The sequence below is a fragment of the Acinonyx jubatus genome, chromosome X (genome assembly GCF_027475565.1).
Source record: "Acinonyx jubatus isolate Ajub_Pintada_27869175 chromosome X, VMU_Ajub_asm_v1.0, whole genome shotgun sequence".
NCBI classification, from domain to species: Eukaryota; Metazoa; Chordata; class Mammalia; order Carnivora; family Felidae; genus Acinonyx; species Acinonyx jubatus.
The window spans coordinates 68235600-68255142 of record NC_069389.1 but is presented as its reverse complement, the minus strand read 5'-3'; the positions used below and the strand labels follow the sequence as shown (position 1 = coordinate 68255142).

Here is a 19543-nt window from a genome sequence, read left to right as displayed (position 1 = left end):
CTGCTCCCTTCTCATTGTATCTTTAACCGCCGCCTTTGCTCAGTATGAGTGAAAAGTGTACTAAGAGAGTTTTCTTCTTATCAGACATAATATAGTAAGCATATGACAAATAATTACTTTATTTAAGTCTGAATGTGCCTAATTTGCTTAACAATGCCCATCAGTTGACTAAGTTCTCTAACACTTCTACTTACTTCCTTAATATATATTCTTGTCTACAGTCTAGCCAAAGCTTCAGCTCACCCAAATTTGAAAGGCCCCTTTGCATTTGGATCTCTCTCTCTCAAAATCTGTTGAAAAGTTTCAAAATTTTAATTTATCCATACCTTATGTCAGGCAAGAAATATGCATAGAGAAATGCCTTTGGAGCTTTTCCTACAATCCACCTGCCTAACGTCTGGAGATTCTAATTTATAATTCTTAGGCAGAGTGAATTTTAGGAAAAACAAACAAACAAAAAAACAACTTCAGTAATTGTAACATGGATCCCTCTGGTTTAGAACCACTTAATGTAGGTCACTTGTTTTCTGCCTTTTAAAAAAGATTCATCTGCTTTTCTGAATAATTAAGGATTACATCTTTTGCTCTCAGAAATTTCTTCACCCCTTGAGCTGATCAAGGGCTCCCTGTCTTCCCAAAGGATTAGCAGTCATAAAACTCTTCTTGAATCTCAATCCCCTAACCCTTTTCTTTGCAATCTATCATATTCTTAATCCTTCATAAAAAGTTGTTTTTATACATAAAGTTGTTTAGAAGACTTTTTAAAAAGCTGGTGGTATCATGTTGTGATGAGCACAGGTGTTATATGGAAGTATCGAATTACTATACGGTACACCTGAAACTACTATTACATTGCATGTTAACTAACTGGAATTTAAATAAAACTTTAAAAAAAAGAGCTGGTGTGGGGCACCTGGGTGGCTCAGTCGGTTGAGTGTCACACTCTCGATTTCAGCTCAGGTCATGATCTCACAGTTTTGTGGGTTCTAGCCCCACATCAGGCTCTGTGGGCTCACCCTGCAGAGACTGCTCAGGAATTCTCTACTCACCCCCCTCTCTGCCCCTCTCCTGCTCATAGTCTCTCTTTCTCAAATAATAAGATAACATTTTAAAAAAAGAGCTGGCATTACAACAAACAGGAAAAAGTAAAGATATTTAAAGTTATAAAATAAAAATAAATTAGTGCCTTAAAAAGCCCTTAGGTGTTATCTATTCACTGATAATTTAGTTCACATATTATCTCATTTATATTTCAAGCAGTTAGGTACCAAAAAGTGGGACAGATCACTAATAAATTCCTGAGTGAAGTTAAGATTGTTAAAAATTCAATTTTTGTTTCTTTTGTATAAATTTGAGATCATATTCAGCATTCAGCTCATCAGTAATTGAAATACTTAAATATACTAGTCACTGCAAGTTACTTTCTCACCCTTTGTTCTATTCCTTTCATTCGTTTTTTCTCTCTTTGCTTCACTTTAGCTATATTCTATTGAATTGTATCTGAGTTCATTACTTCTGTCCTCTTTTACACAGTTGGCTCTTAAATCCATCCAAGGAGTCCTTAGCTTCAGGTACTATATTTTTCACTTCTAGAATATCTGCTTGATTTTTTAAATAGATTCCAATTCCTGTGAAAATCTCCATTTTTTCATCTATTTTGTTCTTGTTTTCTATTTAACATATTAATCACAGTTAAAGTCCTTTTATGCTAACTTCAATATTTAGATCACCTGTGGGTTTGCTGTTATTTTGTTTGTCAGTCACATCTTCCTACTTCTTTGCATGACTAATATTTTTTTTGTTTATATGGTGGACATAGAAAGCATGGTATCTTCTACCAGAGAAGTGACCCTTTTCCTCTTAAGGAAGGGTAAGGTACTTATCATCTTAATCCAGACACTGAGCTGAGTTGCAGTGTTAATAAGAGTCACTCAACCTCTGGTTCCTCTCTTTTCTTCAGGTATAGCACTCCAAAGGTGCTGATTGAGAGCCTGATGAGTTTCTGTCTCCCTTGCTATAAAAGACTAGGAAATTTGGTTTTGCCCTTCAGATGTTTGGAGCTTAGCTATTTAGTCTCTTGTTCCATACAAAATCTGGCAAATATTATGAGGGGGAGATGAGTCGTGTATTTATGGCACACCTCATCCTTCTACAAGTAGTATCAGCAATCTTTTTCTGCAATGGGCCGGAGTAAATATTTTGATTTTGTAAACCGTAAGGTCTCCTTTGCTCAATTGTGCAACTGTAGTATGAAAGCAGCCACAGTCAATATATAAATGAACGAGTGGACCTGTATTCCAATAAAACTTTATTTACAGACACTAAGACTTACGTTTCATATGTTCTCTTTTCAAAAAATGTATTTTTTATTTATTTAGAATGTTTTTATTTTTTTCAACCATTTCAACCATGTAGAAACTATTCTTGGCTTGTGGAAGGTACAAAAATAGATGGTGAGCCAGATTTAGCACAAAGGCCATAGTCAGCCAACCTCTGGTTTAGAGGGACATTAATCTTGTGAGAATGAGAGATTTCATTCTGCTTTCATCAGATTTCAGAGGTCCATGTAACCAAATTTCCTAATTTGTTATTCCTAAAATAACATAATTTTTATTATAAATGTATATGGATGACAGAGAACAAATGAACTCATATTCAGAGCCACAACATATAATTGAATAGTATACCCAACATAGTCTGTACAGTGGTAAGTAGTAGCTATGACTAGGCTCTCTAGCTATATAATGTGCTCCCAAACTTTGCTCAATGGAAATAATCTTGTTTATCAGCAAAATGGCTAATTACTCTAGGCAAATGATATTTTCTAACACACTGAGACCTTAGCATGTGGTTGACATTGTACTTTGTGCTTTACATGCAACATCTCATTTAATCCTCACAACTATGTGAGAAAAACACTATTATTATCTCCCATTTATGGATGAAGGGACAGGCTTGAGATATTTGATAATTTGCCACAGGTAACAGAACTAGCAAATGTTGGATCTAGGATTCATATCCAGGTCTTATTCTTAAATCTGTGCTCCTAATTACTACTGTATTCCATGTCTTGGACCTTTAGGATTGCATGTGAAATGTCAAAATGGTGAACCCAAAAAGTATTCTGTATAATCAACTCTGAATGATATATGATAAGGAATAAGGATGAATAGTACTGGCAAATCTTGCTCCTCTACATGTGAACTTTGAATGATTTTCATATACATTACCCATTACAAGTGGGTAAAATGTTCCAGAATCCAGATGTGTGAAGAAAAAACATTGACTAGGGACAGTTTGGTGCCACTGTTAAGGTGTAATGTGTTTCATCTCTACAAAGATACTCTGAAATTGACAGGTGTTTAGAAAGCTGACGGGATATATTATATACTTGTGGGAATATGATCAACTGTGGATTATCAGAAAGAGTCTAGGGGCACCTGGGTGGCTTGGTCGGTTAAGTGTACGACTTCGGCTCAGGTCATGATCTCATGGTCCGTGAGTTCGAGCCCCGCATAGGGCTCTGTGCTGACAGTTCAGAGCCTGGAGCCTGTTTCAGATTCTGTGTCTCCCTCTCTCTCTGCCCCTCCCCTGTTCATGCTCTGTCTCTCTCTGTCTCAAAAATAAATAAACGTTAAAAAAATTTAAAAAAAAGAGTCTAAAACTGCAAACCATCCTGAAACAGAGAAGATGGTGGCAGAGTAGAAGGATTCTAGGCCTACCTTAACCCATGAATACAACTAGATAACTGTCAAATAATCCTAAATACCACAGAAATTGACAAGAAGACTGGAAGAACAAACTCCACAACTAAAGGTAGAGAGAAGACCACACTAAAGAAAGTAAATAGTGTGGAGACGAGGTTTAGAAGAAAAATAGATGGTGACCACTATAGTGGGCAGGTTGTTGCAGTCTCAGAGAAGGGTGACAAACACACAGAGGAGTGCACAGGGAAAATGAATCCCCATAGCAAACTGTCTTGGAAAGTGAGAGGGCCCAAATTTTAGGAGTGCTTCCAATGAGTGTGGTTTAAAGCCTGAGTCCTAAAGGTCAGTGGGCTTGGCTCAAGGAGAGCCTGGAAGCATTGGAACTGCTCTTGGAGAGAAGGCAAAGCAAACAGCTTGTGGACATACAGTGTGGAAACAACAATCTGAAGAATACCTGAGGCACACAGTGCAGTGGTTATTTACTCATCTCAGAGCCCGTTCAAGAGAGGCAGCATTCACAGAAAGACTCTTCCAGAAACAAAGAAACTGACAGACACCAACTCCCCAAACCCTGGCCCCTCAACATGCACAGAGCCAAATGCAGAAACCAGCACATCCCCCACACTCACTACCTAACTTACTTATAACAAGCCATGCCCCCACACCTGGTGGAAGTACCCCTCCTAGGCATACTTGCCTCAGTCCCAGAGCAGAGGGCCCTCTCCCCCAGAAGACCAGCCCCAACCCCTACCCAACTAAGTCTCCCAACCTGGGAGATTTGCAGGTCCTCAGTTCTGGCAGTGGTAGTGATAGGTCTCATTTCACAAGTACACCAGAGCACACCTAGTTAAAACTCGCCACATTCAGACCAGGGACCAAACACTGCCCACAAGAGGCAAATAGAGCCTCTGCAGACAACTGTCCTAAAGGATAAAGTGGCCAGGACATAGTAATAGAGCACAGGCAGCACACTCCTGGAAACACCAGGCCCTGGAGAACAGGGAACACAATACTAGAGGGCACTACAAGACATCTTCATAAGGCCATTACCCCCAAGAACAGAAGATATAGCTGACTTTTCTAACACACAGAAGCAGGCACAGAACGTTAGACAAAATGAGAAGACAGGGGGTTTTGTCCTCAATGAAAGAACAATACAAGATGACAACCAGAGAGCTAAGTGAAACAGATATAAGTAACATATCCAATAGAGAATTGAAATAAATGATCATAAAGACACTCATTGGAATTGGGAAGAGTGGAAGGCATCAATGAGACTCTTAAAACAGAGATTCCTTAAAACAGGAATAATAGAGTATAGATATATGGTTCAATAAACAAAATGAGAAACACACTTGATGGAATTAACACTATGCTGTAAAAAGAATGAATTAATGACCTAGAAGACAGAATAATGGAAAGTAATCAACTTGAAAAAAAGAAAGAAAAAAGAATTATACAAAATGAGAATAGACTTAGAGCACTCAGTGACTCCATCAACAGTAATATTATTCACATTACAGGAATACCAGAGGAAGAATATTCACATTATAGGAATACCAGAGGAAGAAGAGAGAAAAAGGGGAACAGAAGATGTATTTGAAGAGATAATAGCTAAAAAGTTCCTTAATCTGGGGAGGATAGAGATCTAATAGGCACAGAGAACCTGCAACAAAATAAATAAAAACAGACCCACACTAAGACATACTATAATTAAATGACAAAATATAGTGGTAAAGAAAAAAATTTTAAAGTGGAAAGACAAAAGTAGACAGTTACATACAAGGGAAACCCCATAAGGCTACCTAGAGATTTTTCAGCATGAACTTTGCAAGCCAGAAGGGAGTGGCATGATATATTCAAAGCGCTTAATGGGAAAAATCTGCAGCCAATAATACTCTACTCAGCAAGGCTTTAAGAATACAAAAAGAGATAAAGAGTTTACCAGATAAACAAAAACTAAACGAGTTTGTGTCCACTAAACCAGCCCTGAAAGAAATACTAAAGGGAGCTCTTAGAGTGGAAAGGAAAGACCAAAATTGACAGTATACAAGTAGGAAACACAAAAGCAGGAACAATGATTATTTCTGTAAAAATCGGTCAAGGAACTCACAAAATGTAAGGATATAAAATATGAAACCATATACCTAAAACATGGAGAAGAGAGGAATTTAGAATGGGTTCAGGGGCGCCTGGGTAGCTCAGTTGGTTGAGTGTCTGACTCTTGATTTTGGCTCAAGTCATGATCCCAGGGTTGTGGGATCAAGCCCCGCATTGGGTTCCACGCTGAATGTGGAGCCTGCTTGAGATTCTCTCTATACCCCTCCCCTGCTCATTCATCCTCTCTCTCTCTAAAAAAAAAAAAAAAAAAAAAAAGAATGGGTACAAACTTAAATGACCATCAGTTACTATAGACATCTTAAGCCAAAGATGTTATATACAAATTTAATGTAATGATATATCAAAAACCAGTAATAGATACACAATGAAAAAAGAGAAATCCAAATATATCACTAAGGAAAACCAGCAAACCATGGAAGAGAGAAGGAAAAGAAAAGATCAGAAGAAATCTCCCAAAACAACCACAAAAACAGATAACATATTGGCAATAAATACATATTTATCAATAATTACTTTGGATGTAAATGCTATAAAAGTTTCAATTAAGAGACATGGGTGTCAAAGGATTAAAAAACAAAACAAAAAAAGTAACAAGATCCATCTATGTACTGCCTAGAAGAGACTCATTTTTGACCTCAACACACCTGCAGATTGAAAGTGAGGGGATGAAGAAACATCTATCATGCAAATGGATGTCGAACAAATTTATACTGGACACAACAGACTTTAAAACAAAGACTGTAACAAAAGTCAAAGAAGGGTACTATATAACCATAAAGGGGACATTGCAACAAGAAGACAGAACAATTTTAAATATTTATGCACCCAACATGAAAGCACCCAAATAGATAAAACAGTTAATAACAAACATAAAGGAAACTAAAAGATAGTAATACAATTATAATAGGGGATGTTAACACACCCCACTTACATCAATAGAGCATCTAAAACAGAAAATCAACAAGGAAACAATTGCTTTGAATGACACACTGGACCAGATGAATTTAACAGATATATTCAAAACATTTCATCCTAAAGTGGCAGAAAACACATTCTTTTCAAGTGCACATGCACCATTCCCCAGAAGAGATCACATATGAAGTCACAAAACAAGCTTCAATAAACTGAACAAGATTAAAGCATACCATACATCTCCTCTGACCACAATGCTATGAAACTAGAAGTCAACCACGAGAAAAAATCTGGAAAGACCACAAACACGTGGAGTTTAGTTAAAGAACATGCTACTAAACAATAAATGGTTCACCAGGAAATAAAAGAAGATAGAAAAAAATACATGGGAACACATTAAAATAAAAACACAACAATTCAAAACCTTTGGGACTCAGCAAAAGTGGTTCTTAGACGGAAGTATACAGCAATACAGGCTATCTCTAGAAGCAAGAAAAATATCAAATGACCAGCCTAACCTTACACCTAAAGGAACTAGAAAAAGAATGAAAAAACAAACCTAAAAATAACAAAAAGGAGGAAATAATAAAGATTAAAGCAGAAAAAATGATATGGAAATTAAAAATACAACAGGCCAATGAAACCAGGAGCTGGTACTTTGAAAAACCTGATAAACTTGATGAATGTACAGCCAGACTTATCAAGAAAAAAAGGGAAAGGAGTCCAATAAATCAAATCATAAATGAGAGAGGAGAAATAAAACCAACACTACAGAAATACAATTATAAGAGAATATTATGAAAAATTATATGCCAACAAATTGGACAACCTAGAGGAAATGGATAAATTCCTAGAAATATATAAACTACCAAAGATGAAACAGGAAGAAATAGAAATTTTGAACTAACTGAATAGATGCAGAAAAAGCATTTGACAAAGTACTTCCATTCATGATGAAAACCCTTAACAAAGTAGATTTTGAGGGAACATACGTCAACATAATAGAGGCCATATATGAAAAACCCATAGCTAATAATACCATATTCCATGGGGAAAAAACAGAGCTGTTCCCCTATGGGCAGAAATAACACAAAGATGTCAACCCTCAGTTTTATTCAACATAGTACTGGAAGTCTTAGCTATAGCAATCAGACAACAAAAAGAAATAAAAGGCATCCAAATTGGCATGGAATAAGTAAAACTTGCAATCTCTGCAGATGACATGATACTATATATAGAAAACCCTAAAGGGGCGCCTGGGTGGCTCAGTCAGTTAAGCATCTGACTTCGGCTCAGGTCATGATCTTGCAGTCTGTGAGTTTGAGCCCCATGTCGGGCTCTGTGCTGACAGCTCGGAGCCTGGAGCCTGCTATGGATTCTGTGTCTCCCTCTCTCTCTCTGCCCCTCCCTGCTCGTGCTCTGTCTCTCTTGCTCTCAAAAATAAATAAAACATAAAATTAAAAAAAAACCCTGAAGACTCGACCAAAAAAATGCTAGAACTGATTAATGAATTCATTAAAGTTGCAGGATACAAAATCAACATGCAGAAATCTGTTGCATTTCTATACACCAAGAATAAAGCAGAAGAGGGGTGCCTGGGTGGCTCAGTCAGTTAAGTGTCCAACTTCAGCTCAGGTCATGATCTCTCCATTCCCAAGTTCAAGCCCCAAGTCGGGTTTTGTGCTGACAGCACGGAGACTGTACCCTGCTTTGGATTCTGTGTCTCCCCCTCTTTCTACCCTTCCCCTGCTCATGCTCTGTCTCTCTCTCTCAAAAATAAGCATAAAAAAAAACTTTTAAAAAAGACTGAAGCAGGAGAAAGAGAAATTATGGAATCAATACCATTTACAACTGAACCATAAACAATAAGATACTTAGGAATAAACCTAACCAGAGGTGAAAGACCTTTACTCAGAAAACTATAAACACTGATGAAAGAAATTGAAGAGGACTCCAAGAAATGGAAAGACACTCCATGCCATGGATCAGAAGAACAAATATTCTTAAAATATCTATGTAAAGCAATCTACACATTTAATGCAATCCCTATCAAAATACCACCAGCACTTTTCACAAAGCTAGACCAAACAGTTCTAAAATTTCTATGGAACCACAAAAGACCCCAAAGTGCCAAAGCAACCTTGAAAACGAAAAGCAAAGTTGTAGGCATTACAATTCCTGACTTTAAGTTACATTACAACACTGTAGTGATCAAAACAGTATGGTACTGGCACAAAAATAGACACATTGATAAAAAATGAACAGAATAGAAAACACAGAAGTGAACTGACAACTGTATGGTCAATTAAACTTTGACAAAGCAGCAAAGAATATCCAATGGGAAAAGAATGTCTCTTCAACAAATGGTGTTGGGAAAAGTGGACAGCCACATACAAAACAATGAAACTGGACCACTTTCTTACATCATACACAAAAAATAAATTCAAAATGGATTAAAAGACCTAAATGTTAGACCTGAAACCATCAAAATCTTGGGGGAGAACACAGGCAATAACTTCAACATTGCCTGTAGCAACTTCTTTCTAGATATGTCTCCCGAGGCAGCGGAAACAAAGTAAAAAAAATAAACTATAGGGACTATATCAAAATAAAAGATTCTGCACAGCAAAGGAAACAATCAACAAAACCAAAAGGCCATGTATGGAATGGGAGACGATATTTGCAAATGACATATCTGAAAACGGGTTAGTATACAAAATATTTAAAGAATTTAAAATGCAATGCCCCAAAATCTAATAATCCAATAAAAACTAGGCAGAAGACATGAATATACATTTTTCCAAAGAAGACATAGAGATGGCCAACAGACACATGAAAAGATGGTAAACTTCACTGATTATTAGGGAAATGTAAATTAAGACTACAATAAGATATTACCTCACACCTGTCAGAATGGCTAAATTCAACAACACAAGAAACAATAGGTGTTGGCAAGGATGTGGAGAAAAGGGAACCCTCTTACACTCTTGGTGGGAATGCAAACTGGGTCAGCAACTCTGGAAAACAGTATAGAGGTTCTTCAAAAAGTTAAAAATAGAATTACCCTATGATTCAGCAATTGTGCTAGTGGGTATTTATCCAAAGGATACAAATACACTAATTCAAAGCGATACATGCACCCTTATGTTTCTAGCAGCATTATTTACAATAGCCAAGATATGGAAGCAGCCCATGTGTCCATTGATGGATGAATGGAGAAAGATGTGGTCTATGTGTGCATAAAATGGGAGTATTATTTAGCCACGAGAAAGAATGAAATCTTGCAATTTGCAACATGGATAAAAAGTATAATGCTAAGCAAAATAACTCAATCAGAGAAAGACAAATACCATATGATTTCACTCATATGTAGAAGTTAAGAAACAAGTATCATATGATTTCAATATATAGAAATTGAAAACAAAACAAATAACCAAGAGAAAAAAGAAGAGAGAGAAAGAGGGACACGCCAACTAACAGACTTTTAACTACTGAGAACAAACTGATGGTTACCAAAGGGGAGCTAGGTGGGGGGGATGCATGAATAGTTTATGGGTACTAAGGAGCACACTTGTGATGAGCATAAGGTGTTGTATAGAAGTGTTGAATCAATATATTGTACACCTGACACTAATACAGTGTTTGTTAACTATACTAAAATTGAAATTAAATAATAACAAAAATAAATACTGTAAATCATCAGATTGGAATTGAGAGGTGACATAATAAAACAGTAAAACTCTTATCAGGCTTGTTACTCAGTGACAGCTTTTATAAAGATTAACATAGAGAAGACAGTTGAAATCAGAGACTAAACTCTGGTTTTAAATGAGATAATCTATACACAATAGAAAGAGTTTGGACTTTGGTGTTAGGAAGATCCAGGCTATAAATACAACTCTACTACTCATAAGCTATAGGATTTTGGAGAAGTTACTTAAGCTTCCTAAGTCTGAATATGTTCATCATGAAATGGTCATAATTACATGTACACAAGAAGTTTTTTGTTTTGTTTTGCTTTTGGGTGAGAATAACATATTATATTTATAGCTCTTTACACCACAGTAGGTGATCAGTATATGGCACATATTATCATTACTTCCTACTTCCTTATCTCTGAGTTGGTCCTGCTTCCTTTGCAATAAAACAATGAGCATTCACATTGTACAGAGAGACAATCCTGTGCAACCCAGGAAGTAGTGAGTTTATGTGAATATACCCCTCAAATGGTACTAAACACTCTGTTGCCTTTTTAATGATTGCAATAAAATCATGGTAGTATCTGCCTAGAAAGTATAATTATCACTATGTGGCCCTACAAAGTATTAATTGCCAGCATCTAATATTAAAACGTTCTTAGTATTATAATTGGTGTTATTTCACTATTTCATGCTGAATGTTCTCCTGGTATCTAAACTAAATAAAAGTGATGGTGGAAACTAAGAATGACAAGGGTATACAGCATAAGAAATGGAAAGCTAATATTTCTTTTATGTAGATTTGACTCATAGTCTATAAATTGGAATCTTCTACATTAGGTGCATATGTAATAAGGAGGCCCATTTTCCTCCACCTCATCACAAAGCTCACATTTATAGAGTGATTTAAATGCTTCACTCATCCAACCCACCAGTGCTACTCTATATTCCCATATGCAAAGATTGGTATTATGAACTATGTGGCAATTAGAGTCCCAAGTACCCAAGTATCTCATTATCTAAAAAGATATATAGACTACTATGTTATAGGAAACATATATATAGGACTACATATATATACATATACGTATATATATATGTGTATATATATATATATATATATATATATGTATGTATGTAGTCATAGGACTACATAGTAGTCCTATATATAGGACTACATATATATATGACTATGTAGTCATAGGACTACATATATACATATATAGGACTACATACATATATATATATAGGACTATATATAGGACTACTATGTTTTTCCTGTTATAGGAAAAAACATTTATGAAGAAAGCACAAAAATAAGTTCAAACTACTACTAACGATACTATAAAATTATTTAAGAAAAGAAGGAAAACAAAATTGAATTATTTCCAACAAACCTGAGGTAGATTCCGATTCTGTCTTTGTTTCAAAGATGAGTTCTGTTGACAAAGGCACTGAAAATTTCAGGTTGTGAGATGTTTTTGCAGATATTTCTATTTCACCAGAGTTTTCTATCTGTTTAACAAAAAGATTTTTCCTTCATAAGTAAATCATATTGCTAAAACAATAAAACATACTAAAAATGTACAGCATGCAATGATATTATGTTTCTTCATCTCCTTTCATTCTACCCTTGAACTTTGTCCAGGACTCCCATTATAAGCCAATCTCCACCCCAACCAAGAAAATTCAATGTCTACCTTTTTGATTCATTTAAATTCTACCTTAGTTCTTTCTTTAGGTTTAGGGAGTGACTCTTTTTTGTTGTTTTTTGTCCACAATGATTTAACTGCTTCATAAATTTGCTGGCTTGTAGTATATGCCTTTTTCCCAGTTACCTAATTAAAACAAGAAGTGAGTCAAATAAGTTATATTTTTAAAAGGTAAAATAACAAGTATTAAAAAAATTATGTCAGGTATTTTATGTGAACACTCAGGACAGAATCAATATCACAGATTTAAATCTCTAGATCATACAACACAAAGCCCCATTTTCTAAATCTTACATGAAAAATTATTTGCTTCATGTAAAAATCTAAAAAAATGTATAGTTACTACATCACCAAGAGTGAATCCTAATGTAAACTGTGGACTTTGGGTGATATGTGTCAATGTAGGCTTATCAACTGCAAAAAATGTACCACTCTAGTGGGGTATGCTGATAATGGAAGATACCAAGCATGTGTGGGAACAGGGTGTGTATAGGAAATCTCTTACCTCCCCCTTAATTTTGTTATGAACCTAAAACTGCTTTTAGAAAAATACTTAAAAATGTATAGTTTGCATTCACACTGTAACATGTGAATTTAAAACTATGTCTTTTTAATAGAAGCAGGAAAGATAGTTTTGAGATAATAAACAGTTGACTGAGAAAATAAGATTTTAAGATGCTATGAAATTAGTGTTTTTGTTCAAATGTTTATGGTGCTTTCTCCTGTCATAAATAAAAAGCACTAATGTATTTCTCCAGAGAATAATACTCTTCTGGTAGAAACATAAAGTTAAAAATGAACTACAAACACACTGAAGAAAAGGCTGCTGATACTTTCCTTCATATCTTTTTCCCTTTAAAAATCTTCTGATTCCTTCTTTCTATTGTTTCCCCACCCTTTTGTTCCTTATGGTTAAAGTAATTTCAATAGCTATTGATTTTTAAAGATTTAAAGAGGTTTTGGGAGATTTCCAGGATTACACTTTATATAAACATAAACTTATAAAACTTTTTAGAACTGTGACTTTCTTGCTTAGATTTTTTTTGCTAAGTATTAGCTACACTTAAGAAAAATAAATCAATCAACTAATATAAAGAAAATCCTCTTCCTCCCCCAATGTAACATTTGTTCACAGCTGTGTGCATATTCTTCCTGAGTTTTTCCTCTTATATGTGCATTAGATACAAACACAATTTTAAGACAAATGGAATGTTGAGACATATAGATAGATCTACCAAAAAAGATGAGGGAGATTTATATGCACCGACATGGGGTTCCATGATGAATCACTGTAGTGAAGAGATGAGAGAACAGATATACACTACAATCTCAATTATGTTTTATTTATTTATTTAATTTATTTTTTTAATATGAAATGTATTGTTAAATTGGTTTCCATACAACACCCAGTGCTCATCCCAACAGGTGCCCTCCTCAATGTCCATCACCCACCCTCCCCTCCTGCCAACCCCCATCAACCCCCAGATTGTTCTCAGTTTTTAAAAGTCTCTTATGGTTTGGCTCCCTCCCTCTCTAACTTTTTTTTTCTTCCCCTCCCCCATGGTCTTCTGTTAAGTTTCTCAGGATCCACCTAAGAGTGAAAACATATGGTATCTGTCTTTCTCTGTATGACTTATTTCACTTAGCAGAACACTCTCCAGTTCCATCCACATTGCTACAAAAGGCCCTATTTCATTCTTTCTTATTGCCATGTAGTATTCCATTGTGTATATAAACCACAATTTCTTTATCCATTCATCAGTTGATGGACATTTAGGCTCTTTCCATAATTTGGCTATTGTTGAGAGTGCTGCTATAAACATTGCGGTACAAGTGCCCCTATACATCAGCACTCCTGTATCCCTTAGGTAATTTCTAGTAGTGCTATTGCTGGGTCATAGCGTAGATCTATTTTTAATTTTTTGAGGAACCTCCACACTGTTTTCCAGAGTATAGCTTGATCACATAACAAACTACAAAGGGCACTATATCTTTGTCATTCCTAAAATACTGAGTAGACAGTTTCACCTACATCAATAATTAAAGAAATGTAGTAACAAGAATACAAGTACAGAAAGTCCTTCTGGCAACACTACATACTACTTCAAGTGCAAGGGGGAAATGTTAAATGTTGCTAATTGAAAGAAACAAAAGAAGAAAAAACTGCATAACCCAAAACTCTCCTTCTGAATCTAAATATGTATTAAAAGTAAAATACTGACACAAACTGTTCAAATCATTGAGAGAATGTTTGGATTTGTAGGTAAGCTGAAAAGAAAATGACAAAGCATCTATAATATGGACTCAGGGCAAGTGTTACTTAGTTCCAGGTGGTATCAAAATTGAGTTTGTGTATATAATTTTTTTTTTTTACCTTCAGAAGCCTCTGTTATCTATCAATTCACTGTTCCTTGCATCATGTTAATCTGATGAACTGACAGCAGCCAGCAGGTATAATTTTCTAATTAAAAATTGAATTTCACAGAGCCCAACAACAGAGCAGTATTTCTCCCCATAAATTATAATTCAGAATTCACTGTATCTGGACTTAATCCCAAAGTGGCATTTATATTGTTGAATTATATTTAAACAAATTCATCCTATTTATTTGTGAGACTAAATAATTAGGAATAGCATTTACCATGCTCAAATGTGAATGTAATTTTGCCAAGATAATAGTTGATACCAACCATATTTCTCTGAAAATTGAATGTTGCAGATACTTATGACTGTCACATTAAGAGTTTAAACAAATACTGAAATGTAGGTATCACTTAAGAAGAAATACCCTATGACTTCACTCGTATGAGGACTTTTAGATATAAAACAGATGATCATAAGGGGAAGGGAAGCAAAAATAATATAAAAACAGGGAGGGGGACAAAACATAAAAGACTCTTAAATATAGAGAACAAACAGAGGGTTGCTGGAGGGGTTGTGGGAGCGGGGATGGTCTAAATGGGTAAGGAGCATTAAGGAATCTACTCCTGAAATCAATGCTGCACTATATGCTAACTACCTTGGATATAAATTAAACAATAAAAAAATAAAACAACAAGCCAAAAAAAAAAAAAAGGAAAAAAAGAAAAAGAACTTACCTTTGCAATTATTATTGACTGAACTGGGTAGCAAACAGTTGCTCCTAAAGTGGCCAGTCCCAAGGGATAAGCAATTTTCTTAAACCTGGAACCTATGAATTTCAAATAAACTGTTATACTCCAAACAGATGCTAGCAGAGACTTGATGCTTTTATAACTTTAATATTCTCTTTGTTCCCCTTTAAGTCATTATCCTATGTTAATTTACTCTTTAGATAATTATATCAATTAAATGGTAGCTAAAATATCCTTAAGGATCACAAATCAAATAAAACCTCTTAGTTGTCATGCCCAAGTTTAGAAAAGTGTTCTCAATTTAAAATTGTTAATTAACTACACATAGGGGTTAATGATTTTCTTCTTTTTAAAAACTAGGTATTTTTTTCATATCCCAAGAAACCCAAAGTTGTAAACACATTTGTTTCAAGTATCTCATAAAGCATGATAATATGGAGAATTGAACAACTATCATGCTTGTGACACCATGTTAAAGTGAAATGGGCTCTCTTTACATATCCTGTTTTGATTATGTCCTTAAGAAGACGAAAGATGCAACTAACTAATCAGCGAAGGACTTTGAACTCATTTCAAAAAAGTTCCTAATCTAAGCATCCAGGAGACATTTTCAAACTTTTTTTTAACAGCAAAATCCTTTAAAATATCTTCAAAATACAATCTCACTACGAACTTCATATATAAAACTTACAAAGTTGAAGCTACTCTGGTTAGCCTGGGGGAGGGAAGCTTAGTATTAAGCCCTACCTGCATGCTCTTCCCTTATCTCCCTAACAACTGTAAACACTTTCAAGGAACCCTAAGTTCTGTAGAATAGTTTGAAACCCACCACTCTAAACCATAGCTTAGTTCCAACAGACAATTGGTTCAAAACAATATGTATCTTAAATGCTTGAATGGGTACCTTGGACTCTTTAAATATGATTTGGGCAATTAGATGATGGGATTTCTAATTGGGTAAGTACTTTTATTCTCTGAAACAGCTCTTACAACCCTTACTTTAAAAATGAAACAGCCTATTTGGCATATCAGTAAAGACTAAAGAAAAAAATAACTGGCAGTGTTTGCAAATAAAAACGAGCTATTTTTGCATCTGGCTCACCTAATAGTAAGAAAGCCTTCTACAGTCATGTCTACAAGACTGAGCTAGGGAAGGGCTGCTGGGTGGCTCAGTTAAGGGTCCAACTCTTGATTTTAGCTCAGGTCACGATCTCACAGTTCATGAGACTGAACCCTACATCGGGCTCTGCGCTGACAGCATGGAGTCTTCTTGAGATTCTCTCTCTCCCTCTCTGACTCTGCCCCTCCCCTGCTCACTCTCTCTCTCAAAATAAATAAATAAGCTTAAAAAAATAAGACTGAGCTTGGGAAAGGTGGGTAAGTAGGCTACTTCAACCTCTAATTTAGCTTTCTTTTGGTTTTAAACTGTTTTCTCTGATAATGTGAAAGAGGGTCTAGATCTGTTAAAACATATCTTAAGTTAGAAGAAAATCTGTCTTAACTTGCTCCTTTACTCTCGTCCTGCTCATTATTATTCTAATATCCATAGTTTGGTTTTTGATTTTACTGACTTAACATCTCTTAATGCAGGTTTCCTTGACTTAGCCAAATCCCCCTAATTATGCTGCTCCTAACCTTGGAAAATGACATTTTTTCCTTGACGTATCATTTTAAACATTAAAAAAACTTCTCTTTACTTGATAAGAAAAGCCAGTCTACCAGAACATAAATTTCATTTGAATTAAATAGCCCTACTCCAATAAGTAGGAAAGGCTCTAGACACAGCCACTAAACAAGTTATGTACTATGAAATCACTGAGTGATTTTCCTTCTCTGGACTTCTATCTGTAGCTAATGGGATTAGACTAATCAACAGCTTTCATACATTTTTTGACCATGTCTCATATTAAAGAATAAATTTTACATTATGAGCTATGACCTATCTTTTTTTTTTTTCTTAAAGTAGGCTCCAGGCCCAGCATCGAGCCCAACATGGGGCTTGAACTCATAACCCTGAGGTCAAGACCTGAGTTGAGAACAAGAGTTGGGACACTTAACTGACTGAGCCACCCAGACTCCCTGACCTATGACCTATCTTACACACACACACTCCATGGAAACAAAAATTTCACAATATTTACCATATTAAGTACAGAACCCTGATATTTGCTGTTCTCCCCTAATTTTTTAATAAAATGTCTCTTGAGATTCACTATGTTTATTTCACTAATAATAGGTTGAGATCTGCAATTTGAAAAACATTGGGTAAGATTATTCTAGTTCTGACATTTAGCAACAATGTGAATGACCTAAGGAACATATTCTTTTGCAAGTGGATTATGAGTTTCATACTGAGAATCAAGTAGTATGTTTTTCTTTGAGTTTTACTGCTATATAGAGTGATCTGAGTTTTCAATTTTTTTTCCTAATAAATAATTTATAATATGTATCCAAGCAAAAGCTGCTCAACATCGTTAGAATTAAAAATGAGATAACAGGAACCATTAATATTAGCTATAAGGGAGAGTGTTAGGTCTACTGAGATGCGATATATGGGCTAAAGTTAGAATGCTGGAATGTTCTTTCAATTCACAAACGTTTTGTATCTGATTAGGTGTACTTGAGACTACCTTTTTTTTTTAGAGAGAGAGACAGCACAAATGGTAGAAGGAAAGAGAGAGAGCATCTCAAGCAGGCTCCATGTCCATTGCAGAGCCCAACACGGGGCTCAATCTCACAACCTTGAGATCATAACCTGAGCCAAAATGAAAAGTCAGATACTTAACTGACTGAGCCACCCAGGCACCATGAGTTGAGACTACTTTAGGGACCAAAGTTGGGAAAACCAACCATAAGGTGTCTGATATTAGATTTCAGACTGGTTCAGAGCTGTGACTTCAAAACACATGTAATTTAGTATGGGGACAATCACTGGCAAATGAGTTGTGGAGGTACATAAATGGAAGGTGACCAAAATGGCTATTGACCAGAGAACCATAATAGCTTAGTCGGGGCTTGCATGAGGAGGAAAAGCAGTAATGCCTACTTACAGGAATTTCCATACCCAAAGGTTGAAGATGGGAAAATATGAAATTCACCATATGCTTATGAAAGGTAGTTATTTAATAATGTGCAGAAAAGAGTTAACATAGTATCTTGAGACTGCCATTGTTAGAAAGGTCTGCTTGCAAAGCTGGCCCTTCGCTGGCATCTGGGGACTTGAAAATATTCTCTGAATGATAAGAATGATGCATTGTGCCTAAACTGCTTGTTGAAATAATATGGTTTATGCTGAAAAACTACTTTCCTTCTGGGAGTCTGGAATTCTGGACATACTAGAGAGATAGTGCTTATGTGATCAGCCACTAGTAATAACCTTGACTGCTCATTCTCTACTGAGCTTCCTTGGCTGACAACATCTAACACATATTGTCACAATTCATTAGTTGAAGAATTAAGTACATCTTATATGACTCCACAGGGAGAAGATTCCTGGAAGGTTGTTCCTGGTTTCTTACAAGCTTTGCCCCATGTGTCTTTTCCCTCTGCTTACTTTACTTTATAACTTCTCACTGTAATAAAGCCTATTATTACAGACTGAGTCCTCTAAGTCTTCCTACTTATTCATCAAACCCATGGGTGGTCTTGGGGACCCTCGATAAAAGTGGTAGAGTGAGAAGGAATGGCAAGGTTGACAGAGACACATGGTAAAAAGAGGGACCAAAGATATTAAGCATATCAAGCCTCATGTGCTGAATGAGAGTGATGAGTTGTCTAGTTTCACAAACTCCATTCTGAGGTGGCTGATGTCAGTTCTAGCAACCTTGGTCAGGATGAGAAGATAAGAGAAAAAAATATTTTTCTAGTACCAGCATCTCTGTCTCCAAAACTTAATATAGCCCCCAGAATATGGATAGTTATGACAAAGCAGAGAAAACAAGTTTGAGTGGTTTGTATACATTTTTACATTAACATAAAATTCCCAAGGTCTTTTTTTGTTTAATAGCCAGAGACTCTAAAATTTTTTGTAGAAAAGGAGTAGAGGATGATGGTGGCAGAGTAAGAGGACTTTAGGCTCACCTCATCCCAGAAACACAACTAGAGAACTATCAAATCATCCTAGATAAACCAGAAATAGATATGAAGACTGGCAGAACAACCTCTACAATTAAAAGGAGAGAAGAGGCCAAATCAAAGAAGGTAGGAAGTTCAGAGATGTGGTTTAGGGGAGCAACGGATCCTAGCTGCTGCAGAAAAGAGGGAGCCATGGTATAGAGAAG

The 19543-nt window shown here is 35.7% G+C and overlaps 1 protein-coding gene across 5 annotated transcripts in view; it reads right to left on the bottom strand.

The window, feature by feature from the left end:
• The window catches only part of APOOL (apolipoprotein O like), a 139388-nt gene that overhangs the window by 46340 nt on the left and 73505 nt on the right, over positions 1–19543 (bottom strand). For all 5 annotated transcript variants that reach the window (XM_015074453.3, XM_053201423.1, XM_053201421.1 and 2 more), the window contains 3 exons: positions 15249–15340; positions 12163–12276; positions 11836–11953 (listed from right to left, as the gene is read on the bottom strand). In XM_015074453.3, the coding sequence (XP_014929939.2) occupies positions 11836–11953; positions 12163–12276; positions 15249–15340 (324 nt within the window). The remainder of the gene's footprint in view (positions 1–11835; positions 11954–12162; positions 12277–15248; positions 15341–19543) is intronic.